The sequence below is a fragment of the Lissotriton helveticus genome, chromosome 3_2 (assembly GCF_964261635.1).
Source record: "Lissotriton helveticus chromosome 3_2, aLisHel1.1, whole genome shotgun sequence".
Taxonomy (NCBI): domain Eukaryota; kingdom Metazoa; phylum Chordata; class Amphibia; order Caudata; family Salamandridae; genus Lissotriton; species Lissotriton helveticus.
The window spans coordinates 244789728-244815418 of record NC_136062.1 but is presented as its reverse complement, the minus strand read 5'-3'; the positions used below and the strand labels follow the sequence as shown (position 1 = coordinate 244815418).

The 25691-nt window shown below is 45.2% G+C and overlaps 1 protein-coding gene across 1 annotated transcript in view; it reads left to right on the top strand.

Moving 5' to 3' along the window:
• Window positions 1–18567: 18567 nt before the first annotated feature.
• Window positions 18568–25691, top strand: part of MPI (mannose phosphate isomerase) — a 127274-nt gene continuing 120150 nt past the window's right edge. The window contains exon 1 of the mRNA XM_078685123.1: window positions 18568–19122. Coding sequence (XP_078541249.1) covers window positions 18996–19122 — 127 coding nt within the window. The 5' untranslated portion in view covers window positions 18568–18995. The remainder of the gene's footprint in view (window positions 19123–25691) is intronic.

Below are 25691 nucleotides of genomic sequence, written 5' to 3'. Positions count from 1 at the left end.
GAGAGGGTGGAACCCCAGAAGGAGAGGTAGAGGGAGGAGAGCCTCGCCCCTGGTGGCTGGTCAGCCTGAGGGTTCGGACCCCAGGTGGGAGGACCAGTGGCAGTTTGGTAGGAGGAGAGTGATAAAAGGGTACTACGGGCCTGGGGCTAAAGCCTCCCACTCTGTGCGAGAGCAAGGGCCAGAGACTTCTGGATGGCCTAGAGGCCAGTCCTGGCCACATCCCACTAGAGAACACCAGTGGAGTGGTTTGGTTGGTGAAGGGAAAGTTGCGAGAGTGAACCATCAGGTTCCAGAGTGGAGAAGAAACTGTAGGTGCTCCTGTAGTTGCGGGCCTGCATCCACCTTTTTCCGCCCCAAGCAGGGAAGCCCATCAAGGCAATGATTGGTCTACCCTGGCTTTTGGCTGGGGGGGGGGTTGTGTTGGACTTGGCCCTTTTCCCCAAAAAGTTTTCGCTTTTTACCCCCCTATTGTAGGATGTCTCCCACATGGTAAATAAAGTTGTATAGGCCATGTGAGGTATGAGATACCATGTGTAATGTCATGCAATGGTATAAAATGTACCCTGGTGAAGTGCTATTTTTAAAATGGATGCCATGGCTGTACGTTGTGCCACCTGACTGCAGGAGGTTAGCAGTATAGTTGTTAGGTACCCAGCCACCCCTGCATTTGGAGGGAAAGCCTGGCACCCAGGGTGCTCTACTCCTCCCCCTGAGCCGTTTAGACTAGTTTGCCACAGAATTCTAGAAGGCTCTGGCACTGCCTGGGAGGAGGGAATAAATAAGGGGGATGTGCCACCATGTGGGGAGACAGAGCTGGGACAGGAATGTGAGGAGACCTGCTGCCACTTGGGCCTGTGTGCTGGATCCTGCACCCATCCAGAACCCCCTACTCTCCCCAGGGCTTTTGAAGCCCCACTTCAGGAGTTCAGGCTGCCGTGTAGGAGGAGGGCCACACTGCAGTGGGGATGGTGAAAGCCTACCACCCTGTTTTGATGATGCCCCCACTAACTGCTGACCTGGCCCAGTAGTGCCTACTGCTCTGTCCCCAGGGCCCCTGAAGAAGGAGTGCCCTCCTAGGTCCCTGGAGCTGCCGGGACCTTGCGCCACGCAAGCGCTGCGCAAAGAAGCACCTAGAAGGGAAGGAGCATCTTGGACCCCCCCCCAGGAGGTGAGGAGTGTTACCCTGGGGTTTGCTGCTGGGACTGGCCGCCCCCCTGCACTGTGCTGTAGAAGTGCTGCCTGGCCTGAAGGAACTGATTGCCTGCTAAGCGCTAAAGTCTGGGAGCGCTATACCTGTTAAGCGCTGTATTGCCCTGGGAACTGCTGCTGTGTGTCCTGAGCGACGTGTGGCCCACAAGAGAACTGATTGCCTGGCCCCCAAAGCACTGCTGGCCCTTCAAGCGCTGTGTGTGCTGAAAGCACTGTGTCCCTTTGAGCCCCAGGGCCCTGGAAGCTGTGTGGCCCGAGAAGGGAGCTGAGCGCCGTGGAAGCGCTACGGGAGCCTACTCCGCATTTTGGCGCGCTTTGAGCCTTATTAAGATGGCAGGTGCCTAGCCCGCGTTCTAGCGCCTCGACGCGGGTGCCCACCCCGCTTTTGCCAGTATCGGGAACTCTGCTCCCCTACTCACCGCCGAGTCCCAGCGCCTGGGGAGGGAGATCTCCGCTCCCGCCTGAATGTTCGCTGCGGCCCCGGACCCCGGAGGGGGCCGCCGCGGCATCAGAGATGCCCGCGCCGGGCCGAGTAAGCCAGGAGGCCGGGAACACCCGCACCACGTGACGGGGGTGCCGCGTCTTCGACCGCGCCCCCGCCTTCACTGCCCACCGATTGGGGGAGAGGCTGTGACGCCCCCGCCGGCTGCGCTGTCATTGGCGGCCGCGGGTGCGCCTCCCCTCAGCCTCCTGTGATTGGTTCTCGGGCCCGGGCAAGGCCTAGAGAGAGGCCCGGGCCCGACCTGCTGCTGCTACCATCCGCGCTGTGTTCCTCATGGGTCCCGAGGCCGGAGGAGCCAGAAGGAGGCTCGGGACCGGTCCCCCTATCAGCGTGTGGACCGCGGGAGGGTCAGAGCCCCCCCCCCGCTGGCCGTCAACAACCGCAAGGGCCGGGTAGGGCCGAAGAGTCAGGTAACTCCCCGGGGAGGCGGGAGTAAGGCCCGAAGAGAGCCCCACCGCCACCCCTCCCCGGGGGAGACTGTTGTTGGGCCGCGTTGGCCCCCGCAAGGCTTCCGGGACTGGGCGAATTATGCTGTTGGTGACTGCCCCTGCCATAGAGATAACCCCTGGTTAGGGGAGTAGTACAGCCCACCTGCCCTGTTGCCCCTTTGATAGCGGGGCTGGCGTTTAAGGAACCGGGCACTTCAGAACTGTGCCCTGTCACAGTTGACCCATGTAAAATGTGGTCCCAGGAAGTTACCCGGGGTTCACCTGTTATGCACCCATGTTGACGTGCCCTGCTAAACAAGGTTTTTATGCTTAATGGAATGTTCCTGTTTTTGCTGCACTCGTGGGTTTCCTCCTGCCTAATGAAATGGTTCTGCCCATAGCCCCTTTATTATGACAGGTGGTCTGATGTCAATGGTTTGCACCTAATGTTTTATTCGAAGGTGTACTTACTTGCCCCAGGGTTCTCCAAAGAGTTATGGATGCCCCATGCTGATGTTTTTAGGCCTGACAGGTTTCAGATGTATCTCCTGTTGCTAATGTTAATGAAGATTCATGCTAAGGCCAGGCATATTGGGCTCTTACCTCCAATGTTCGATGTTATGCTGATGCAAATTATGCTATGCCTTCATACCTAATGTGTATTTTATGTCTAATGCTTTAGTTTATGCTTACAGCTTACTTTTAGGTGATGTCAAGGATTAATGCCTGAGTTGCCCTGCAATATTGACCTTGAGTTTCATGCCTAGTATTTCTTTCCCTCACGTATTCTGCTAATTTTTCATGCCAATGATAACATTCTTATTTCAGGCATGGACTCATGGACTTAACCTTTTATTCTTTTCCCATTTCCCATGTAAATAATCCCCCTTGCATTCATTGCCCTGGCGCCAGTTAGCACCCTCTTGTGATTACTGGGCTTTACTGTGTTTTACCTTTACAGGTTGGATCTAATACAAAACGTATTCTTTTACTTCCAACCCAGTGTCGTGTCTCTTTTGTAGTGTGCCTGGTGTGTCGTCTGGGGGTATTGCGTGGATGCTTCACACATGTCCTCTGAAGTTTGGCCTGCCCACTCTGCTCCATGCTACCCCCTGTAGAAGTGGCAACCCCATTTCTAACACTGGCTTTATCTGCTCTAGGCTGTCCCAGTTCAGTTCGGTACTCCCCTTGCCAAAGTTCTGTTTACTGTATTCTTCCATGAAATCGTCTTCTGTCAACAGGCCTTTACAACTTGTTGTCTGGTCACGTTTGCTGGGCATTTAAAGACTGAGGTCAAATGTTAAACAGTGTCTTTGAGAGAGTCTGATGTTTATTTTTGCTTTGGGCTGACTTCAAAAGTAAGAGCGTTTGTAAGAAAGAGTAATGCAGATTAGCAGTTAAATAGTGGTGTCACTGCACTTTTAACGGCTTTCTGGTTAGATAAGAACGCGTGGTCGTGGTCACATTGCTTTTATCGCTCATATGGCTGTCACCCACACTTCTGTTAGTTTATACCTGTTACTTTCCAGCGATCACAAACTGTTCGCAACATTTACTGCAATTCTTTTTTTTCTCTTCTATTTATTCAACATTTTCAATAAACTACTGCCCTCTGCGGTTCACACTTGTTTAGGTTTTGCCTGGCGAAAGCTGCGCTCTGCGCAGCTTTTTCGCGCAGGCGAAAACCTAATGAGAACTGTAGTGTGGGTTTGGGTCGGCCCTCGTCATTCATTGGCTGGCTCCATAAATGGAGCCTAGCCATTGGACGAGGGGCCTGTCCGTCAATGCCGGACCAGATTCGGGGGCGTTCCCGAGATTCTTTGGCTTTTGCCGACGTCACGCGACGTCAGCCGAAAGCCGGGAACGCCCCCGAATCTGGTCCGCCATTGAAGGCACCCGGAAGAAGTCCAGGTGAGTGCTTGCTTTTTTTTTTTGCTTTTTACCGCTGCCTCGGCTCCCGTTCCCGCCCCCCTACCGCTGCCTCGCTCTCTGTGTCTCCCCGGCCCCGTTCCCGCCCCCTACCGCTGCCTCGCCTCCCGTTCCCGCCCCCCTACCGCTGCCTCGCTCTCTGTGTCTCCCCGGCCCCGTTCCCGCCCCCCTACCGCTGCCTCGGCTCCCGTTCCCGCCCCCCTACCGCTGCCTCGCCTCCCGTTCCCGCCCCCCTACCGCTGCCTCGCTCTCTGTGTCTCCCCGGCCCCGTTCCCGCCCCCCTACCGCTGCCTCGGCTCCCGTTCCCGCCCCCGTACCGCTGCCTCGCTCTAGCTGTATTCGCTCCCTCAAAGGAAAGAAGTTACGACCCAGTGTGACATTTGCATAAACAGAGGTGTGGACCATATATTGAGCAGTATGTAGGGTGCTACGAGCACTCCCAAGGTACACGCCGTGGACCACTGCTCTACACAACCAGCCGTTGGGTCATATGCACAGCTTTCAGGGTTCCTTTTCTTGCTGTTGAAGAGATTGATGCTCATTGAACCAAAGACAAATAGAAAAACGTAAAAAATCGGTATTTTTGTTTGGGTAGTGTGTTGCTGATAGTGTTATTGCTACAGCAGTTTACTACCTCCCTTGTTGTATACTCTCACCTGTGGCTCCGGCCTATAACTGAAGGGAGGGAAAAGAACAGCTGTTATGGCCCACAAGCAGGAACGCCACTATATCGTGGTCTAGTCCACTGGTTTTCCACATGTATATCATTCTAATTATTTGCTCTACTGGTTTGTTGTGTGTTTAAGTTTGCTTTCTCCATTTAAATACTGGCATTCAGAATTTAAAGTGTAAAAATCCAGGAGTCCAAGGTGACAGTACACGTGAGATTTGTTGAAGGTGTAATGCTTTTCTAATTGGTGTAGGATTGCGGCTTTGTAACTCATCTGTGCGCATTGAAGGCACGGGTCACATTAGTATTCCGTGCTGTAATCCTGTCTTTAGCCGCTTGTGAAACATAAGGTTGGCCTGTACATTTGGAAACCTCCACCCTGAAATAACTGTGTGCAGACACGGAGATCTCGGGAGCCACTACAGCCGAGTAAGACTGACCTAATCTGTGCAAATGTGCAGAGTACGCAAATAATTTATTGTTTTGAAAAGCAAACACACTATTTTGCTGATTTGCTTGTATGTAAATGATGTACAGCCTTGTGTTTATGAAACTGCCTCATCTGTGCAGACTAATGTTGATTCGTGGCCCAGCTTCTTCTTGCGCGTGGAACAGTCACAGGGATGGTGTTAAAATGTAGTCTGTCTTTGTGGTGGGCAGAAACAGACGCATCAGCCAATAACCTCTCCTTCACTTCAACAGTGATTTGTTATTATTATTCTTGTATCATTACGAACTCTCGTCCTTTTCATTTACGTGACCCCCTTCTATTTGCCTGTAACTACGCTTGGGCTCGGGCTTGCAGTGTGTGTGGGGGCTTGCAGTGTGTGTGGGGGCTTGCAGTGTGTTGGGGGGCTCGCAGTGTGTGGGGGGGGCTCGCAGTGTGTGGGGGGGCTCGCAGTGTGTTGGGGGCTTGCAGTGTGTTGGGGGGCTCGCAGTGTGTGGGGGGGCTCAGAGTGTGTGGGGGGGCTCGCAGTGTGTGGGGGGCTTGCAGTGTGTGGGGGGGCTTGCAGTGTGTGGGGGGGGCTCGCAGTATGTGGGGGGGCTTGCAGTGTGTGGGGGGCTCGCAGTGTGTAGGGAGGCTCTGTGGGTGTGTGGGGGGGCTTTGTGTGGCTGTGTGTGTGGGGGGCTCTGTGTGGGTGTGTGTGTGGGGGGCTCTGTGTGGGTGTGTGTGTGGGGAGGCCTCTGAGTGTGTGTTGGGGGGGCTCTCTGTGGGTGTTTGTGGGTGTCATTTGCGAGAGATAAAGCTAGTGGCATTGTAAATGACAATGCCATTTATTTATGTTAAAAAAAAACATAAATAAAAATATTGTCAAGAGCAATGCCAGTAGCTTAAACTTTAACAAAGGCAAAACCATTGCATTGTAAATGCTTGTTTTGCTTTTGTGTCCCTGACAAACTCTTGTTAGGCTTAATCACTTAGGACCCATACATACAAAGCGTATCATTTAGTAGCCTTTGCGCACTACCTTGCGAGAGCGGAGAGACATGCAGGGACATCATTTTCATAGGTTGGAGCTGCCTAGCAGCACTCAGCCTAGCTCGGCAGCTACAGCGCCAAACCGGCAGGAGCAGCCCGCGCTGCAGTGCTAACTGCCACATTTCATAATATTACCGTAAATCTGAAGTTAATATTCAACTTCAACCTCTCTCAATCATTAATTAATATACAGAGCCGGGCCTATTTTCACATGGACCACTGGAGGGCGTACTCGCATTATGAAAACGAATGAGCAACTTTCGTTGCTTAAGACTAGCTGTTTGTCCCCCACGCTCCCGAGCTAATCCTGTTGCGGGTTACTTTAAAAAAAACTTTTTGTGGGTGCGCTCGGTGTTTTATATATCAGTACTTTACCTCTGTAGGACATGGATAAGGTGCAGTGAAACTTCAGAAGAAGACCCCTGTGAATTTGTTCGTTTTAGACGTGCAGGTTTTCCTCTGGAACTATCAGCCAGCGGTATGCTTATTTTGCCTGTTCCTTTTCCTGAGGCGCTCAGGTGAGTTGGAGAGGCCCGATCTTCCGTGAAAGGGCAACCACAGCTTGCAAGGATTGGCTTTGAAAAGATTCGGACTGCTGGGTCTACTGAATTACATAACAGAACAAACATTTGTCTCTATTTCATTAGCACACTTTTCAGCAAACAGTGGGGGTTTTTAGTCACAAAAATGTTAACGTTGACAAACACAATATCAGCCTATACAAGACTATGCACACTCTGCTTACTGCTGCCAAAATATTGTGGGCTGTGTAGCTGTTCCAGAGCCTAGAGCAAGGGGCGGTGTGTTTTTTGCAGGACCCAATTGTTCTTGTTTTAGTGGCAGATTATGAGTTAGTGGTCCTCCTGTAGCACCGCCACTGCTGCACTGGCAGCAGGACCGTCAAGCGCGTGGTGAGATCGCTCGCCAGATTATGAGTTGAAGGAATCCTGGGTGACCGCTATTGTGACAGCTCCAGCAGCACGTGCACAGTGTGGCATGCACCATGTCGTGCAGGCCACAAGGTGCAGGAATGGCGCTGCAATTCCAAGGGGGCACAACATGTGCGCCCCACTAAATGCAGGCCCAGGCCCTGAAGTGGCAGTGTTGCATCTCCGCTATGCTTTTCATGGCGGGCTCATTGCCATGAAATGGACGGTAGAAATGAAACTCGGCATATTCTGTGTGCTGCAGGGGCACCACCAGCATATTTCAGCCCCGTTCGTCTGCACCACAGCTGCAGGATCCTGGATCCCGGCGGAGGTCCTGTGAAGGTCCGACAGTCACACTCGAAATACTGCAGGCAGACCTGCGGTGGTGCTCAGACCGCGTCCGCATGTACGGCGATCCTGTGGACTACTGTACTCTTCATTAGGTCCTTAGTCTGTTTTCCTGATGACTGTCAGGTGCAAAAAATAAATGCTGCATGAATAACAATGGTTAAAAGTGAATTTGTAGCCTAATACAATTCTATGTCAGGACCTGAGGCTCCGATTATGCTTCTCATTTCTTTGCTTTTTATTAACAGCAGCCAATCAAAACACTTTCTTCATAAAAAAGTACAAAACCCATGAGGATCAAGTGGCCTTTAGCCATAGAGACTATCCCTATATAAGGCGTAACAGAGGTAACCATTTCCTCTTACTTTGCATGATCTCGGAACCGCAAAGTCCAACATAATCAAAACTCTTACTTGGAAACTTTTTGTCTATGGTGGAAGAGTCCTTATCGAAGAAAAACCAAGGCATCCTAAAGATCAACAGGGAAAACTTCTGATCCTGGGGACGGGACCCTGAACTTCAAACAACCGGTGAACAAACGTAAGGCATCTCAGGAGCGAAGACAACCCTCTTAGCCAACGTAAAATTGCTTCACGCTTTACTTGCCATTTGTCCCTGTAACAGAGAGAAAGATCCGTAATACCGTAAACCCCATTGTGGTGACCACTGACGTAGGGCACTAGGACCCTGTGGGTCACAGGGCAGTGACCAGGTCACTGAACACGACATCCGGTAGGACACAGGAAGTAGACAGACGACTGGGGACAGAGGATGAGGACAGACGTGCTGCGCCACGCTGATACCACAAACATAATAAAGAAAGCAACTAACCTTCCCTGGTGTCCAGTGCCTTTATGCCGACTGCCTCAGCAGCTACACGACATCTGGCGACGAAGGTCGGTGACGACACCACACGCATGAGGATCGCGTCGTGTGAAGGAAGAGATCGCCGACAGCAAGGAGACGCAAGGAGCTACACGGGAGCCCACCCCGATCAGCGTCCAACAGAGAAAAGACACGGCGCAGTAAGGAGCACCGGAAAGCAGCGCTAGTGCCAGGCAAGAAGAGCGAAGCTCTCGCGCTCGGAAACTTGAAGAGCGAAGTCTCGCGAGAGGCAAGAAACCTCAGCGGCCATTTTAAGGACAGGCGATACAGCCAATAAGAACATCAGGGCAACGCAGCGGCCATCTTAGAGTCAGGAAAAGCGAGATTTCGATCGTGAAATCTCGCGGGAACACGGGCGGCCATTTTAACTGGGACAAAAAGGAAAATAACAAGAGAAGGAACAAGGCAGCCATTATAAGGGCAGGCAAAGAAACAAAAAAAAAAATGAAAGAAACAGAAACCAGAGAAAACAGAGGAATAAAGGGGCAGAGAACACAGAGAGATCCCCTACAACAAGAAATAACAAGTAATAAAATATAGAGTAAGAAGAGAAAACAATAAGAAAGTAAAAAACAAACAAAAAAAACCATCTGAAATAAAAGAAACACAAAGGCAACAAAAGAAAAGAAAGCAAAATGCCTGAAACAAAGCAAAGTGCACAATATCGCACACCAATGCCTTTCAGTGTATCAGAGCCACAAGTGGGAATAAGATGGGAAAAGTGGATTGTGAAGTTTGAGCGATACATGGAGGCGACAGATGTAGTAGAAGGAAAGAAACTAGGACTATTCCTAAATCTGGTGGGGGATGAAGTGGATGACCTCCTGATAACACTCCCAAAGAGCGAAACGGAAACATACGAAAAACTAATAAAATGTCTAACAAACAAGTTCAACCTCAAAGAAACGTCGACTTTGAAAGATACAGTTTCAACATAGCATTTCAACAGCCGGAGAAGTCAATGGACGACTTTGCGACAAGGCTGAAAAAACTAGTAGCACATTGCGAATTTGAAAAATACGACAATGAACAGGCCATCCGCCTAAGACTGATAGAAGGCTGTGTTGACACAGAATTTCGCACAAGACTACTAAAAGAACCTATCACTCTAGAAAAGATTCTAGATCTAGCGAGAGCGGAAGCAAGGGCAATGGTGCACGCAAGACAGATGGGCCGAAGAGAAGAGCAAGTCCACAGAATGACAGACACAAGCAGAACTGGGAATTGGAAGAGAGGATCAAAGGAACAAGCGACAAGGAAACAAGGGTCCCAATGCTACAGATGCGGGTTGGAGTTTCCACACCGAGGAACCTGCCCAGCATTCGGTCAAACATGCAGAAAATGTAACAGAAGCAACCATTTTGCCACCATGTGCCAAGGAATGCAGTTAAAAAATGAACGAGGAAGGCCAGGGAGACCGAGAACAACAACAAACAGACATGTACGACACATGGAAGCGACCACCAGGAGCTCGTCGTTGGAGTCGGGAGAGGAAGAAGAAGAAGAAACAGCAGGGAAGGTGGAACGCCTATACCTCATGTCCACGGACGAAGGGCATGAGGAAGAACACATCAGATTAGTGGATAGGAAATCAATAAAGAAGACGGACTGGGTGACCATCGACGTAGGACCTCACCAAACGGAATTTGTGCTGGACAGTGTGGCCACGTGTAACATCATGTGCGCCACAGAATATGACAAAATGAAGAGGAAACCACCCTTACAGCCATCAAGTATACGAGTGGTTACTTGGGGTGCACAAAATTCAGTAACAAACATGGGAAAATTCACGGACACCATGACACACAAGGGCAAGACCGTCACTGAGGAAATCCATGTGCTACGAGGGGACATTTCCGCACCATGTCTACTAAGCAACGTAACAGCGAAAATCATGGGCCTATTAAAGATGAATATGTCAGACAAAGAGAACATTTTACAAGAATACTCGAAGTTAACGAAAGGACTTGGAAAGCTGAAAGGACGACAGATCACATTGCACATCAACGAATCAGTCAGACCGGTCGCCCAGCATCACCGAAGGGTACCCATTCCATCTACAACCTAAGGTGGAAGAAGAAATAAAGGCGCTCCTAGAACAAGACATCATTGAGCCAGCCGAAGGGCCTACGCCTTGGGTGTCTCCAATAGTGGCTGTGCCAAAAAAGGACAACGCCCAGATCAGGATATGTGTAGACATGAGAATCCCCAACACAGCTATTGAACGAGAACGGCATCCGGGGCCGCATCTAGATGACATGATAAGTTGCCTGACGGGAATGAGAAAATTCTCCAAGCTAGACCTATGCAAGGGATACCACCAACTGGAGCTGGACCAGCAATCAAGATACATAACGACCTTCTCAACACACCTAGGCCTATTTCGCTACAAACGATTAAGTTTTGGAATATCGTCAGCAGCTGAGATTTTCCAGGAAACAATCAGGCAGATCATCAGACCAATCAAAAATAGCCTAAACTACAGTGACGATATCCTGGTATTTGGCAAATCGGATGAAGAACACGACAAAGCATTGAGGGAAGTATGTTCACAGCTAGAAGAAGTGGGCCTAACAGTAAATGAGAAGAAATGTGAACTGGGAAGAGAAGAACTAGTGTTCTTCGGACACATCTTTTCGAAGAAAGGAATGAGACCAGATCGCAGTAAGGTAGACACCCTCGAAAAAGCAAAAGAACCGAAAGATGTCGCTGAAGTGCGCTCATTCCTCGGCCTTGCAAGCTATTGTGTGCGATACATCAAAGACGTTGCATCGGTGAGCACCCCACTGCGAGAGTTAACGAAGCAGGGCCAAACATTCGAATGGACCACAGAATGTCGCAAGGCGTTTGAAGAAATAAGGGTGTCAGTAACGGCAGTAGACCACCTGGCATATTTTGACCCGACCATATGCACCGAATTGACAGTAGACGCCAGCCCGGTAGGTCTTGGCGCAATACTAGCACAACACAAGCCTGGAAAAGACTCACCTCGACAGATCGTAGCATATGGAAGCAAGAGTCTGTCAGATATTGAGAGAGCATACTCTCAACCAGAAAAGGAGAGTTTGGCGGTAGTATGGGCATGTGAGCACTACCACATGTTCATATATGGGAAGCCATTCACGATAATAACAGATCACCAAGCACTAGTGACCATCTACGGAAATCCGAACGCCAAAATACCACCAAGAATTGAACGATGGGGAATCAGACTGATGGACTACAATTTCAAGATTGTCCACAAGCCTGGGAAAGATCAAAACCCAGCGGATTATATGTCACGACACCCGCTTCCTCATCGAGAAGGTGGCACCACCATGGCAGAAGAATATCTAAACTTCATTCTAAAACAGAACACTCCGGCATCAATAACAAGTGCAGAACTAGAGCGAGAAACAAAAAGAGACCCAACAATGCAGGCAATCGGGACGGTAGTGCGGCAGCAGAGATGGAGACACATTAACAATAACAGCCCCGCAGGAGAAGGGGTCATAAAAGAAGAACTGCTAGCTTTCAAAAAGATAAGCGAGGAGCTGTCTGAAACAGAAAATGGAATTCTGATGAGAGGTTCAAGAATTGTGATATCGCATCGCCTGAGAAAGAGAACCATTGAACTAGCTCACGAATCACATCGAGGCATTGTAGCGACAAAGAAGATGTTGAGAGAAAAAGTATGGTTCCCAGGATTGGACAACATGGTGGAAGAAGAAGTATCACACTGCCATGTCTGTCAAGTGACAGGACCACCTGCCAAGCCAGCACCATTGAAGATGTCAGAACTGCCACCAGCAGTATGGACTGAGTTGGCAGCAGATTTCTATGGACCGTTAGAGACTGGAAAGTACCTGCTAGTGGTCTTTGACGAATTTTCAAGATTTCCAATCGTGAGAGAAGTATCGTCAACATCAGCAAGTGTCACATTACCAGCGCTAGGCCATTATCTGAAAACAGATAATGGCCCTCCATTTTCGGGAGAAGAATTCCGTAGATTCATGGAATACTTGGGGATTAAGCATCGGAAAATAACTCCTCTGTGGCCACAGGCCAATGGAATGGCAGAACGGTTCATGGGGACTATAAAGAAAGCGATCCAGCGAGCAAAACTGACACAGATATCAATCGGACAAGCATTATGTCAAGTGCTAAGAGACTATAGAAACACCCCTCACAGCTCCACGGGTAGATGCCCAGCGGAACTGGTGCTGGGAAGATCAAGCAGAACAAGACTGCCTGAAATAGACGCAAAAGCAAGCACGAATAGAAGAGATATTGCGGAAAGAGATCATCAAGCAAAGAAGAAAATGAAAGAATATGCTGACAAGAGGAGAAATGCATCTGAACATCAGCTAAATGAAGGAGATCTGGTGATAGTGAGACAGAGACAACAACGGAAGTCAGATAGTCCATTTACAAAAGATCCGCTAGTTGTGACCAACTTAAAAGGATCAATGGTGACGGCAGCATCGGACCATCAAAGAATAACAAGAAATAGTTCTCACTTCAAGGAGCTCAAAGTGGAAGAAGAAGGACCAGTGACGACATCACCAAATGTGGAAGGAAGAGAGCAAGGAACTGGCAGAGAGACAATATCACTGAAAGGGGAGAACGGAAGACAAGAACCTAGCAGAGAACAAAGACCAAGCAGAGTGTGCAAGAAGCCAAGAAGATTAATTGAAGAAATGTAGAGAATATCTCTCTCTCTCTCTCTCTCTCTCTCTTTCTCTCTCTCTCTCTCTTTTTCTTTATTACTCCATCACTATATAGACAATGTACCAAGAGTTTGTGCATGTGACAAAGAAGTTTTGTTTGTGACAAAGGGGGAGATGTGGTGACCACTGACGTAGGGCACTAGGACCCTGTGGGTCACAGGGCACTGACCAGGTCACTGGACACGACATCCGGTAGGACACAGGAAGTAGACAGACGACTGGGGACAGAGGACGAGGACAGACGTGCTGCGCCACGCTGATACCACAAACATAATAAAGAAAGCAACTAACCTTCCCTGGTGTCCAGTGCCTTTATGCCGACTGCCTCAGCAGCTACACGACACCCATCAGATTTGGAAATCATAGTAGTCAGACAAAATAGGGGGGGGAATATTATGTACAGTACAGTCATGATGTAATATTATTACAGTGTTTTGATTGGCTGCTGTTAATAAAAAGCAAAGAAATGAGAAGCACAATCCTCGCCTCTGTGTCTTAATAGTATTGAAAATTCTTGTCACGAATGTTCGCAAACTTTTAACTGTAGTTATATTGTTTCAATAATCCCTGGCTTCTAGTTCAGCACCTTTTCAACAGTCTGTAATAGATAAAGGCACGTGCAGATTGAGTTAACCTGATCTCTTGAAGCCCCAAATGTCACAGGGCACCTCCTTGAATGATGAGATGCTCCTGGGGGTTCTACCGCCCTATCACTACAGGTTTCCTCCACTTCTGATCTCCCACAATGCTAAGCTGTTTCGAGGTGCTTTTCAACCTATCAACTTAAAAAATGAACTTCTCCAGTTCCCTGGATTGGATTTTAATCGTTCATCCCTTTTCTTAATAAATGCCTCATGCTTTTTGTTTCATTTTAACCACATCGACGCTGATGACGAGCTCAGCTCGTCATGAGGTACACCTCTCGTACGCTCATGACGAGCTGAGCTCGTCATGAACGGCGGTATTTTAAAATCTTCAGCGCACAGCGGGAAAATGCGCCGCACCGATGCGGTTAATGATGTGTTTAGACTTTTTAATTGTTTTTGCTGCTGCTAAATACCTATGCACTTTTCCTGAAGTTAATGTTTCTCAGAAACAAAGCTTTCTCAGAGAGCTCACTTTTTTCCTGAATGGGCAGAAAATTGAAGATTTTAAAAGGAGTCATCCTACCTACAGTCATGGCTTCAAAATAGTTATCAATGCTTAAGCACCAAATATAATTCAAAAGCAGAAAATAATTAGTAATCTGCTGTCTTATGTTCAGGATTCTTGATCAATGAAGCCATTGTTGTTTAACCAAACCTCTCACAAACTTTGGTGTACTTCTAGTCAACTGTGGTACTAATCATCTGTTCTACAAAGTTGCTCTATGTTAGTCAATCTCTGAAATTCTAAAGGTCTCTTGATTTGAATCAACCCGTTGCTGTTTCTGTTTATGGATCTTTCTTCTTCACATTAAGAATGGAGTTATAACTTTGATCACTGCTTCATTTTCACTTTATAGGTCTTGACTGAGATAGCGCATGCGCTGTCGCTTGCAAGACATTTTATTAGCTTACCGTAGGCTTAGAGCACACCCATTGCTTACCATTGATTTGCTTCATCATCACTCTCATTTTCTTTCTTCTGATTTGTTAATGTGGTCGGCCTTCACGTCCTTTTGCTGTTTAATCCTACTACGAGAGATTCATTTAATTGCAAAATAAATGTTGCAATTATCCCAAAGCCAGAAAAATGGTTAATAAAAAGCAGGACTACGCCCCCAATTAAGACAGACACACATATCTTTACTAAAATCCTAGCAGAAAAGATGTATAAATCACTCTACTGAAATTTTGATTTTGTGTATTGAAAGCAAAGGCACTTACTCCAGAACACAGAAACACTACCCTAACGTTCTTAAGTTCATTACATACTGAGAAAGCTTTTCATTGGAGCAACTGGTAATTATTATTTAAGTACCGTAAAAGTCAGGAGCTGTAGTGAGGCAGGTGCATGGCCCACCTCGGTACCCAGGTGCAGCAGCAACAAATGACATGGGAAGTAGAGTGGTGTGCTGGGTATTGTGTCCCACTCACTGTGCGTGCCAGGGCACTCCCCTCTTTATTAACTCGCCCTCGACCCCTAAAGTATGGTAGGGGGCTAGGGGTGGTGGTGTGTGTGTGGGTGTGTGTGTACGTCAGGTGCCCCCAGCCCCGTATCTCATTTCTCTCAAACTTTCAACTTTAAAAAAAACTTGGAAGTGTTAGAATTTCTGTTCACCAGGTGTTCTCAGCCTGGAAAATAACCCTGGGAGCGATACTCCCCTTAAATCACAAACATAGTCTTCAAGTTTCTTAGGTCTCATGATGGCTGTTCTGAAGCAGTAGGGGTGACCTCGAGCTGTGGAGGGCGTGTCAGGTTTTCCAGGTGCCTCTGGTAGTCTTGTTGGTTCCAGACTGAGTGGTGTCGCTGCTCGTGGTGAGGAGGTGGACCTGGGAGTGCCCCCATCAATGCTGCCAACACCGTGGCCTCCATTAGCTCACTGTCTGGGAGGAATATATAAAGGCCAACTATTTACAGTCATGTGGCCCAGGGCATAGGCTACCAGCACGAAATGGTAAGGACAAGAAAATGCCAACTTTGTAAGAGTGAAAAAAAAATGGGATAGGGAGGGAGGTGGGGCTGATGTGGGTTTCATGATTAAGTTTTTACAACATCAAGTGAAACTTGCATTGTATAGTCGGTTTAGTTATTTTTCCATTTGTTTCAGCAACCCCTGACGAAGAGCCTACAGGCTCGAAATGCATTGGGTGGAACAATATGAGCCACTTCTTTTTGAATGTTTTGCATACACGTGCCGCTGTGAAAAGTCTGGAAGACAGCAGGAGGCATTTGAAAATGTTAAATAAAGCATCAACGTGCAACCACGCTGTCTCTGCAAGTGATTTAAAAGCACTGATTAACTTTGGAATGAAGCATGGGAATATTATTGGTTTACTCTTGAAAAAACTTGATTACTTATAATGATTGACTTATCATGAGGAAAAATTCCTGCATTCAGCAGTGCGACGGATTGGTGCACCATGTCACGTACCTGTTTTGCACACTTATGTATTTCACTGTGATTTGGGACAGTTCACAGTATCCGTTAACGCACGCAACAAGGAGGTGTAGTCAATATAATTATGAACACCTTAAAGGGAAGGAGTGCATTCTTAAATCCTTTTTCTTGCTTAGCAATATTTACTGTCCCTTCGTTAGTTTGCACCCCACAGACCACTGGTTGAAATTTGCAAAAAAAACAGATAGTTTATCAAAACTTCACTTCAGAGACAGTGAAAAACATGGAGCATCAAAAGTGGATTTCGAGTTAATTTTACTGACTACAAGAACACTTCCAGTTTCATCGGAGAGATACATTCTGCTTATTATTGAGGGTGATTTCATTTTCACTAATGTTTCTGTTGAAAATGATTAACTTTAATATTGTGGCAGGACAAACAGCTGTGAACCACAAATGTAGTGAGTTTACAACGGGGTATACCCTAAGAACTCTCTGACCTGGGTCAGTTAAGGTAAGTATATATGCAGTGGTCAGGGTCTATAGATTATAACAAAGAATGTATCATGGAAACCATTAAATTAATAAATTATTTTAAGATTGCTTCTGTGCAGTACAGAACCATTTATTCAAACATTTTGATGGTCGATGTACTCGATAATATTCAAGAAAAGTTCAATATACAAAAAGACCAATTACTTCATTGGGTCAAACACATACTGAGGGACAGAAGTCTCAGTAGAAATGTTATAAAAACTTTCTTGTGGGTTCAATTCACATATATTATCTACACAGTAACATTACGACGCGCTCAAAGTGACAAGGAAAGGAGACAGTTAAGTGGGATGGGTGTGGTTGGGTCAAAGTGAGGACTGGGTAAAGGATGTTGTGACCTTACTACAATCACAGTGGTATTCAATGCAACCTTTACAGACTAATTTTGTTCATTAATTCCAAATGACTCTTTAACATAGGATCTGTGTTAATCCATGGGTTGCTTCCTATGTTAAGAGAATAAGTGCAATCCGGTCTACGTTTCGACCCCTGGATTAAGGGTTGATTGAAGCCTCATGCTGGGGTCTTCTTCAGGACTTAAAGGTGCAGGAGCGCTTATTGTTGGGCCGTCAAGTGGCCTAACGGGGTAGGACCATCATCGGTTCCTCTGCGATTAGAATTGACTGGGACATCCGGGGCTTTCCAACTGATCCGTACATTTTTATTTCTGCTTCTTGGCTCCTCCAGATGCGTTAAACAATCATGTGGTCCGCTTTAGTTCCTCAGGACTCCATCAGAGCGGCCGGGCAGAGCTGCTGAATGCACCCGCTCTGATGGAGTCCTGAGGAACTAAAGTGGACCACATGATTGTTTAACGGATCTGGAGGAGCCAAGAAGCGGAAATAAAAATGTACTGATCAGTTGGAAAGCCCCGGATGTCCCAGTCAATTCTAATCGCAGAGGAACCGATGATGGTCCTACCCCGTTAGGCCACTGGACGGCCCAACAATAAGCGCTCCTGCACCTTTAAGTCCTGAAGAAGACCCCAGCATGAGGCTTCAATCAACCCTTAATCCAGGGGTCGAAACGTAGACCGGATTGCACTTATTCTCCTAACATAGGAAGCAACCCATGGATTAACACAGATCCTATGTTAAAGAGTCATTTGGAACTAATGAACAAAATTAGTCTGTAAAGGTTGCATTGAATACCACTGTGATTGTAGTAAGGTCACAACATCCTTTACCCAGTCCTCACTTTGACCCAACCACACCCATCCCACTTAACTGTCTCCTTTCCTTGTCACTTTGAGCGCGTCGTAATGTTACTGTGTAGATAATATATGTGAATTGAACCCACAAGAAAGTTTTTATAACATTTCTACTGAGACTTCTGTCCCTCAGTATGTGTTTGACCCAATGAAGTAAATGGTCTTTTTGTATATTGAACTTTTCTTGAATATTATCGAGTACAACGACCATCAAAATGTTTGAATAAATGGTTCTGTACTGCACAGAAGCAATCTTAAAATAATGTATTAATTTAATGGTTTCCATGATACATTCTTTGTTATAATCTATAGACCCTGACCACTGCATATATACTTACGTGAACCACAAATGAGCATTAGTTGTTCGGATTCCATGGGGATATTTTCAGTAACTTATTATTCTCGACACTTTGTATAATTTAATCAGTATGTTTTGATCACGCTATGGGTGGGGGTTTATTAGTGATTGGGAGGGTTTATGTGCTTTTGTTTAGTACATTCATTCGTGTATATATTATTTAGCGCGACACTGTGTTTTGGGGTTTGATTAACGTTGTCACTTTAAATCTTGAAGCTCTAAAAGGGGAGGTCACGGGGTCAGAGCCTACCTTGAACTGATCGAGCAACCGTGGGCGAGTCTATAATTAGAATGGCCCGTGAAAGACTTGAGTTATTTTTGTGCGAACACACATGAAGTGAGAAGACTGAAGGGGCAAGATGGCGACCGCTATGCTGGCGGTGTAAGTTTGCCGGCTCCTCCACTCCCGTTCTGAAGGGGATGAAAAGTCAAAGAAAACTTACCTTTGCACTGCTGCTGCTGCGTGTGTAAGGATAAACTATCGACCAGGACTGGGATATTTGAATTGACGCTGATCTGGCTCGGAGAAAGTCGTTTTGAGATCATTTAGGCGTTCAGCAGTGCTGCGGTGTTTCCTTCGGTGATTTTAACGGACCAACGGACCAGCTCCGCCCTTGATGGTGTTCGTGGCTTTGTTGTTTGCCCGTGCACTTCAGCACTCCATTCGGGCTTGGCGTATTCCGTTTCGGCTCTGAGAGGGATTCCGGGCATTTTTGGCAGTCAGTGGAAGTAGCGCTGTTATGCCTCCCAAAAATGCAAGTCTGCATCCTAAAGCGCCTTCTACACGAAGTGGGAGAAACAAACAAACTGCTGCAGTCGATGAACAGGAGGATTTAATGAATAGCTCACCAGGCACAACAAAATCCAGTGAGTCTGCTGCTAATTCGAATGTTCAAACTCTTAAGTTGTGGCTGAGGGCGCCTCTGTACAAACTGTACCCGCACTTTTTGAGAGACAATCAGTTAAGAATGCGCGAATACAGCGTGGGGGAGCAGCAATACTGACTCCCCATGAACAGCAGATTACGCTAATGGAAAAGGGAAATAATGCAAATTCAGAGACTCAGATTCAAGTCAATAATAATGCGCAAATAACATCAGGGGTGCCTGAATTATCTGTCATTAATTTGGAATCAGAGCCAGTGCTAATCCTCGATTCTGCACCTGCACCTGAATGTGAGATTGCTGAGAGGGGGATTATGGGAGATGTAGTCCCTGTCGTGTTAATAACTCAATCAGATGCAGGAACTAATGGCATAAATGAAAATTCAAACACTTTCTCAGAAGATAATTTGAGAACAGTATCTACTGCAACCTATTGTCATGATATGATGCAAGACGCCAATGACCAATTTTATTCAATGTCCGATTTGACATCAGAGGAAAGTCTGGATAAAGATTGGGCTGATTATCCAGCTTATGATACTAGTATGGAGGAAGAAGTGGGGGAGGGTGAAGCTTCACCTCTCTCAGATATCACAGTAAAGAAAAAGACGACTCGAAAATCACAGCCTGCAAGAGACACAGGCAATGAATTGGGAAATTTAAATCAGTTAGATGAACAATCCGTGGCACCTGATTTTGAAGCAGTCTCTGACTCGGAGGTTACATTAACGATGATATATCAAACCTTGCTAACACATAGGTCTGACACAAAAGTTGAGATTGCACGCACTCAAGCTACGTGTCGGAAGGTACAGAATGCCACTCGACGCATTACAAAAATATGTACTGATATGGCTGCAAGAGTCTCGGAAGCTGAGACCAGGATTTCAACACTTGAAGACAGGGTTGTGGCTCAGAAAAAAGAACTCTCTTTGGTGAAAGACCAACGAGATGATATTAGTGCCAAGTTAACGGAATTGCACAATTAAGCTCGTCGAAACAACTTGCGAGTTTTAGGGGTGCCAGAAAATTTGGGTGGTTCTGATGTCCGGAAGTTTATCTGTGAGCTTTTCTCTGATGCGTTCCCAGAACTAGGAATGTGGGACTGATCGGTGGTGATCGAACGTGCTCACCGTTTTCCATTTGTTATCAGAACTAAGCAGAAAAACTACGTCTATCCCAGAGCTATCCTGGTGAAATTTAATAACTTTCTAGCAAGAGAAGCTGTATTTAATCTTGCTAGACCGGATAAAAAACGTACCAGTAAAGATTGCAGCTTCTTTGTCAGACCTGATTATTGTCAGGCGACTGTGTCAAAGCGTTGGCATCTTAGGCAGCTGATAGCTGGCTTCCAACAGAAGGGAGCCACAGTGTTCTTACAAAGTCCAGCTAAACTAAAGGTTATCGTAAAAGGCCAAACAAAATTCTTTTTTTCTGAAATTGTTGCTAAGAATTATTTGGCCTCTCTATGAATACTCATAATTTTGTTGAGACTGTAAAATTCTAATTGGTCATTTAATGCCTTTGTAGTAGATTTGGCTGGAAAGTAATTTTGGATTTCTTCTTCAGAACTTGGAGGGGGGGGGTGGTATTCTGTGCTCCATGGGACTGGCTGTCCCTGTGCCTCATAAGGTGGGTCTGGGTGGGGGGAGGAAGGGTAGGTTGGGTGGTGATGGTCTTTGGGGGTTGTGGGGTGAGTGGGTAGGGTGGGGTTGGTGGTGGGGGTTAAATCAGCAACAGTCAGCTGTAGACACAGAAGTACTTTGATATTGAAGTTTGAAAATATCAACAAGAAAATTTGTTTGAACCTTATTCTTGTCGGAAGTTTTTTTTGATGGACTTTTTTCCTTTTCTTATAAATGGAAATTAAAATGAAAATATGTTCTCTGAATATCAATGGTCTTAACGATAACAAAAAAAGGGGGGCTCTAGCCAAAATGATACAATTATTGCGAATAGACATTCTCTGCCTGCAAAAAACTCACGTCGCATGGGAAAAAGGGGGCTTCTTAATAACTTAGGACTAGATTTATTGGTTTGCTCTAAACAGACGGGAATTAAGCGGGGGGTTGCGATCCTCATGCGACATAATTTAGGGTCTTGTATAAAAACAACTGCTGATAAATGGGGAAGACGGGTTTCCGCAGAGCTGTTATTATTCCAACAGAAAGTCGTAATATATACTGCTTATGGTCCTAATCTAGACGATGCGGAGTTATTCAATTCCCTAAATGAGGAGTTACCTGTTTGCACCTTTCCTATTATTCTTTGTGGGGATTTAAATATTCACTTAAATGCTAATTTTGATATCAGACACGATAAATATACGGGCCTTAAACCTAGGACCTTCAGAGCCTTGAGGAACCTATTGACGGACAATTGTCTTACAGATGTCTGGTTTTTCCTGTATAGTAATGACCCCGGTTATAGCTTCTTCTCTGCCCCGCATCGGAAGCATATCCGTCTTGACTATTTTCATGTGTCCCAATTTTTTTTCAATAAAGTAAAAATGGAGATCCTCCCCAGATTATTATCGGATCACAATCCTTTAGTAATGTACGTTAGTCTACCATCAGTACGGGAAGGGCCTAAAACAACTTGGTCATTTCAGAGGAGTCTATTACTTGATGACGAATATATACAATACATGACCAAAGTTATACAGGAATGTTTTGATATCAACAATTATAGTGCGCCTATCCCAGTAGTTTGGGACACATTCAAGTCTATAGTAAGGGGAGAAACTCTAAAGTATTCAAACTTTCAAGCTAAAAGTAAACGGGATAAATTTACAAAAGACTGTGATATGGTTCTACGGGCAGAAAGAAAACTAGCCGAAAGTATTAAATCTAACACCCATATCGAAGAATCCCAAACTGATCTTTCTATCAAACGTAGTACAGTATACTCCCATATTGTGGAGCGAGTGATTTCTCAATATAGACAACATAGAACTGAAAGCTATGAGTTAAGTGAGCAAACAGGCAAAATATTGGCTCAGAGACTACAGCAAAAAACAGCAAACAAAATCCTTAAAATTCGAGATCTCAGTGGGACTGTCAGAGTATCCAAGAAAGATATATTAGCTGCCTTCAGCGAATTTTATCAGTCTGTATATTGTCAACCTAATAATATAGCTGACATAGAAGCCAGAACACTTCAATATTTGGAGGGTATAAATGTAACTTGGTTAACGGAAGATCAGAGGGAACCTCTTAGCGCTATAATTACATGGGAAGATATCGAAGTAGCAATAATGGCGTTGGCTCCTGGTAAAGCAGCAGGGCCAGACAGTATTCCACTAGAATTCTATCAAATATTCAGGAGAGTTTTAAAACCAGAACTCATAAAACTGTTTCAACTGGCATTTTCTGGCACCCCTCCAGAGTCATGGTCGTTAGCCACTATTGTCATTTTTAAAAAGAAAGGGAAGTCCAGCGAAGAACTCGGGTCTTATAGGCCCATATCCCTTATATCTGCTGATAGCAAAATATTTTCTAAAATTTTAGCTAACAGTCTAAATAATCTGATGCCGCATCTTGTATCTAGAAGACAGCACGGATTTGTGGCTAAAAGAGACACTACGGATCATATTTAAAAAATTATAGCACTGCTGGATTGGGCGCAGGCATCAGGATCCCCTGTAGCTGTGGCCCTGTTGGACGCTGAAAAAGCGTTCGACAGGGTCACATGGGCGTTCCTTTGGGCTGTGATGACCTGGATGGGACTCCCTGAGGAATTTCTGAATGCTATTAGAGCACTTTATCATCAACCAAAAGCCGCTATCAGGATTACTGATACAGTTTCTGAAACTTTTGGGATAACAAGGGGGACAAGGCAGGGTTGTCCCTGCTCCCCCTTGTTGTTTGCTATGTATCTGGAGCCCTATCTCCGCAAATTAGTAATTGAGGAAGGAATTGCTCCGGTAGCGATTAGAGGAAACAATTTCAAAATATTCGCATACGCTGATGATGTCGCTATCACTACGTCAGACATTAAAAGGTAATTACCAAAGATAATCCTTTTAGCTGAAGAATTCGGGGAGTTATCAGGCTACAAATTAAATATAGCAAAAACGCAGATAATTCACTCCGAAAATGACCGTCCTAAAGAAATGGTGTTCGTATCCGAGGCACAATATTTAGGGATTACAATATCCCCCAAGGTCAAGGATATTGTACGTTTAAATATAGAATCTTTAATAAAATCTTCGAATGCCATGCTGGAAAGGCTCAATAATTTACACTTTTCCCTTTATGGTATTAATTATGGTTAATAGAGGAATTGTTCCCGACATCTTATTTCTCTCAAATGGATAGAATGGCATCTAGATTTCTATGGAGTTACCATCGGACTAGACGTGCTATGAAATGGTGTTCTCTTCCGAGAATGAAAGGTGGTTGGGGGGTCCCTAATTTTCGGTTGTATTATTGGCTCATTTTATTAAAATATATGGGCATACTAATATTCCCTGGAATTACCATTGATGAAGCGGTTCTTCCGTCAATTTACGAAATATTATTGGGCGAGGAAGTATCTCAATCTTTGGTTAAAATTTTGGAAATTAGTTATTATAAAAAGACCAGGTTTAAAGTTTTATTAGCGGCTGCTTCAATTTGGAGGCAGTTCAAAAAGAAATTTATTAATCTTAAAGACTTTAACTATTATACCCCAGTCTTGAAGAATAGGTTACTCCCTGAGATCGTCAATGACCAAGTCATGAAAAGGTGGTATGCTGCAGGGATCTGTATACTAGGAGATCCCTATGATGGTACTCAATTCTGTTCTTTCTCTAGTTTACAAGCAAAATATAATTTGTCTAGAACTGTTTTTTTTAAAATATCTCCAGCTTCGTAATTTTCTGGAATCAAAGGGGTTACTCGATCATACCTGCATGAGTAAAAATGATATTTTAGAAGCAAGCAGAAGGGGGGGGGGAAATCGGATTAATATATCAGTTAGTAATGAATCAAATGTATGATGATCTGAATTCAATTGAAAACAAATGGCTAAGAAAATTTGGAATCGCTAATGTTGATATAGCAAGATCAATTAAATTATCAACCAAAGTGCTGTTTAATGGCTCACTGCAGAGTCAACACTTTATGGCCATTTTTGATTTGTATTACTCGCCGGCGAGGCTGGCAAAATGGAAAGGGAGTAATGGTGGCAAATGTAAAAGATGTGACGAAATAGCTGCTGACTTTAGTCATATGTTTTTTAAATGTCCTAAACTTTCTCAGTTTATTGTGGATATTGAATTTTTTATTAACAATAGTTTGGGGATTCCTTTAAAATTAAATATGGAAATGGTTATTATTGGTTTGGAAACTAATCATATAGGAATCAGGACATTAGCTGAAGAAGTCTTCTTATTTATCTGCATGACAGCTTTTCGTTTTTGTATTACTTCTCATTGGCTTGATTCTGAACCTCCTGTTTTCAGTCAGTGGCAAGCAAAAATGTTATCTATATATCAACTTCAAATGGCCATCTACAGATCCAAGAGTGTCACAAAAAAAAGATTTGGGTTAAAAATCTGGGCACCAATTCAGAACTGGATTTAATTTATCAGTCTATATAAGCTACCTGTTGTCAAATGAATTTATCTATTGTATATTGGTACCATTGCTTGCTTTTCCTTTTCAATTATGTACAAAGATAAGTCTGTCGCATTTTCTGTATAATATCTGACTGTTTGCCGAAATAAAACTAGTAAAAAATAAAAATAAAAAAAAGAAATGAGAAGACTGAAAATGTGGCTTCTAAGGTAATTTACCGAGGGTTGTACATGACGCGATTTGGGAATGTTAATCTTAACAACTAAATGGGTCATTACTTCAAGGCACTAAGGGACATCGTCAGAGGTTGGAGGGGTTTTGCACGGCAGTTCTCTCATGAGTTTATAGCATGAGTTTGGTAATACTTGTAAATATGCAGTGATTATGTTTGGTTTTAGAATCAGGGTGCGTCATTGCACTGTTAGGAGGGCTTGTCATTCTAGTCTTGTTTTGTTCTCATGAATGGTATATGAGCAAATTTGGGATAGAGAGGGAGGTGGGGCTGATGTGGGTTTCATGGTTAACTTTTTATAACATCAAGTGAAACTTGCATTGTATAGTCGGTTTAGTTATTTTTCCAGTTGTTTCAGCAACCCCTGACGAAGAGCCCACTAGCTCAAAATGCATTGGGTGGAACAATATGAGCCACTTCTTTTTGAATTTTTTGGGTTTCACGATTAAGTTTTTACAACATCAAGTGAAACTTGCATTGTATAGTCGGTTTAGTTATTTTTCCATTTGTTTCAGCAACCCCTGACGAAGAGCCCACAGGCTCGAAATGCATTGGGTGGAACAATATGAGCCACTTCTTTTTGAAATTTTTGCATACACGTGCCGCTGTGAAAAGTCTGGATGGACTGCGGGAGGCATTTGAAAGTGTTAACTAAAGCATAAACGTGGAACCACGCAGTCTCTGCAAGTGATTTAAAAGCACTAATTAACTTTGAAATGAAGCATGGGAATATTATTGGTTTACTCTTAAAAAAACCTG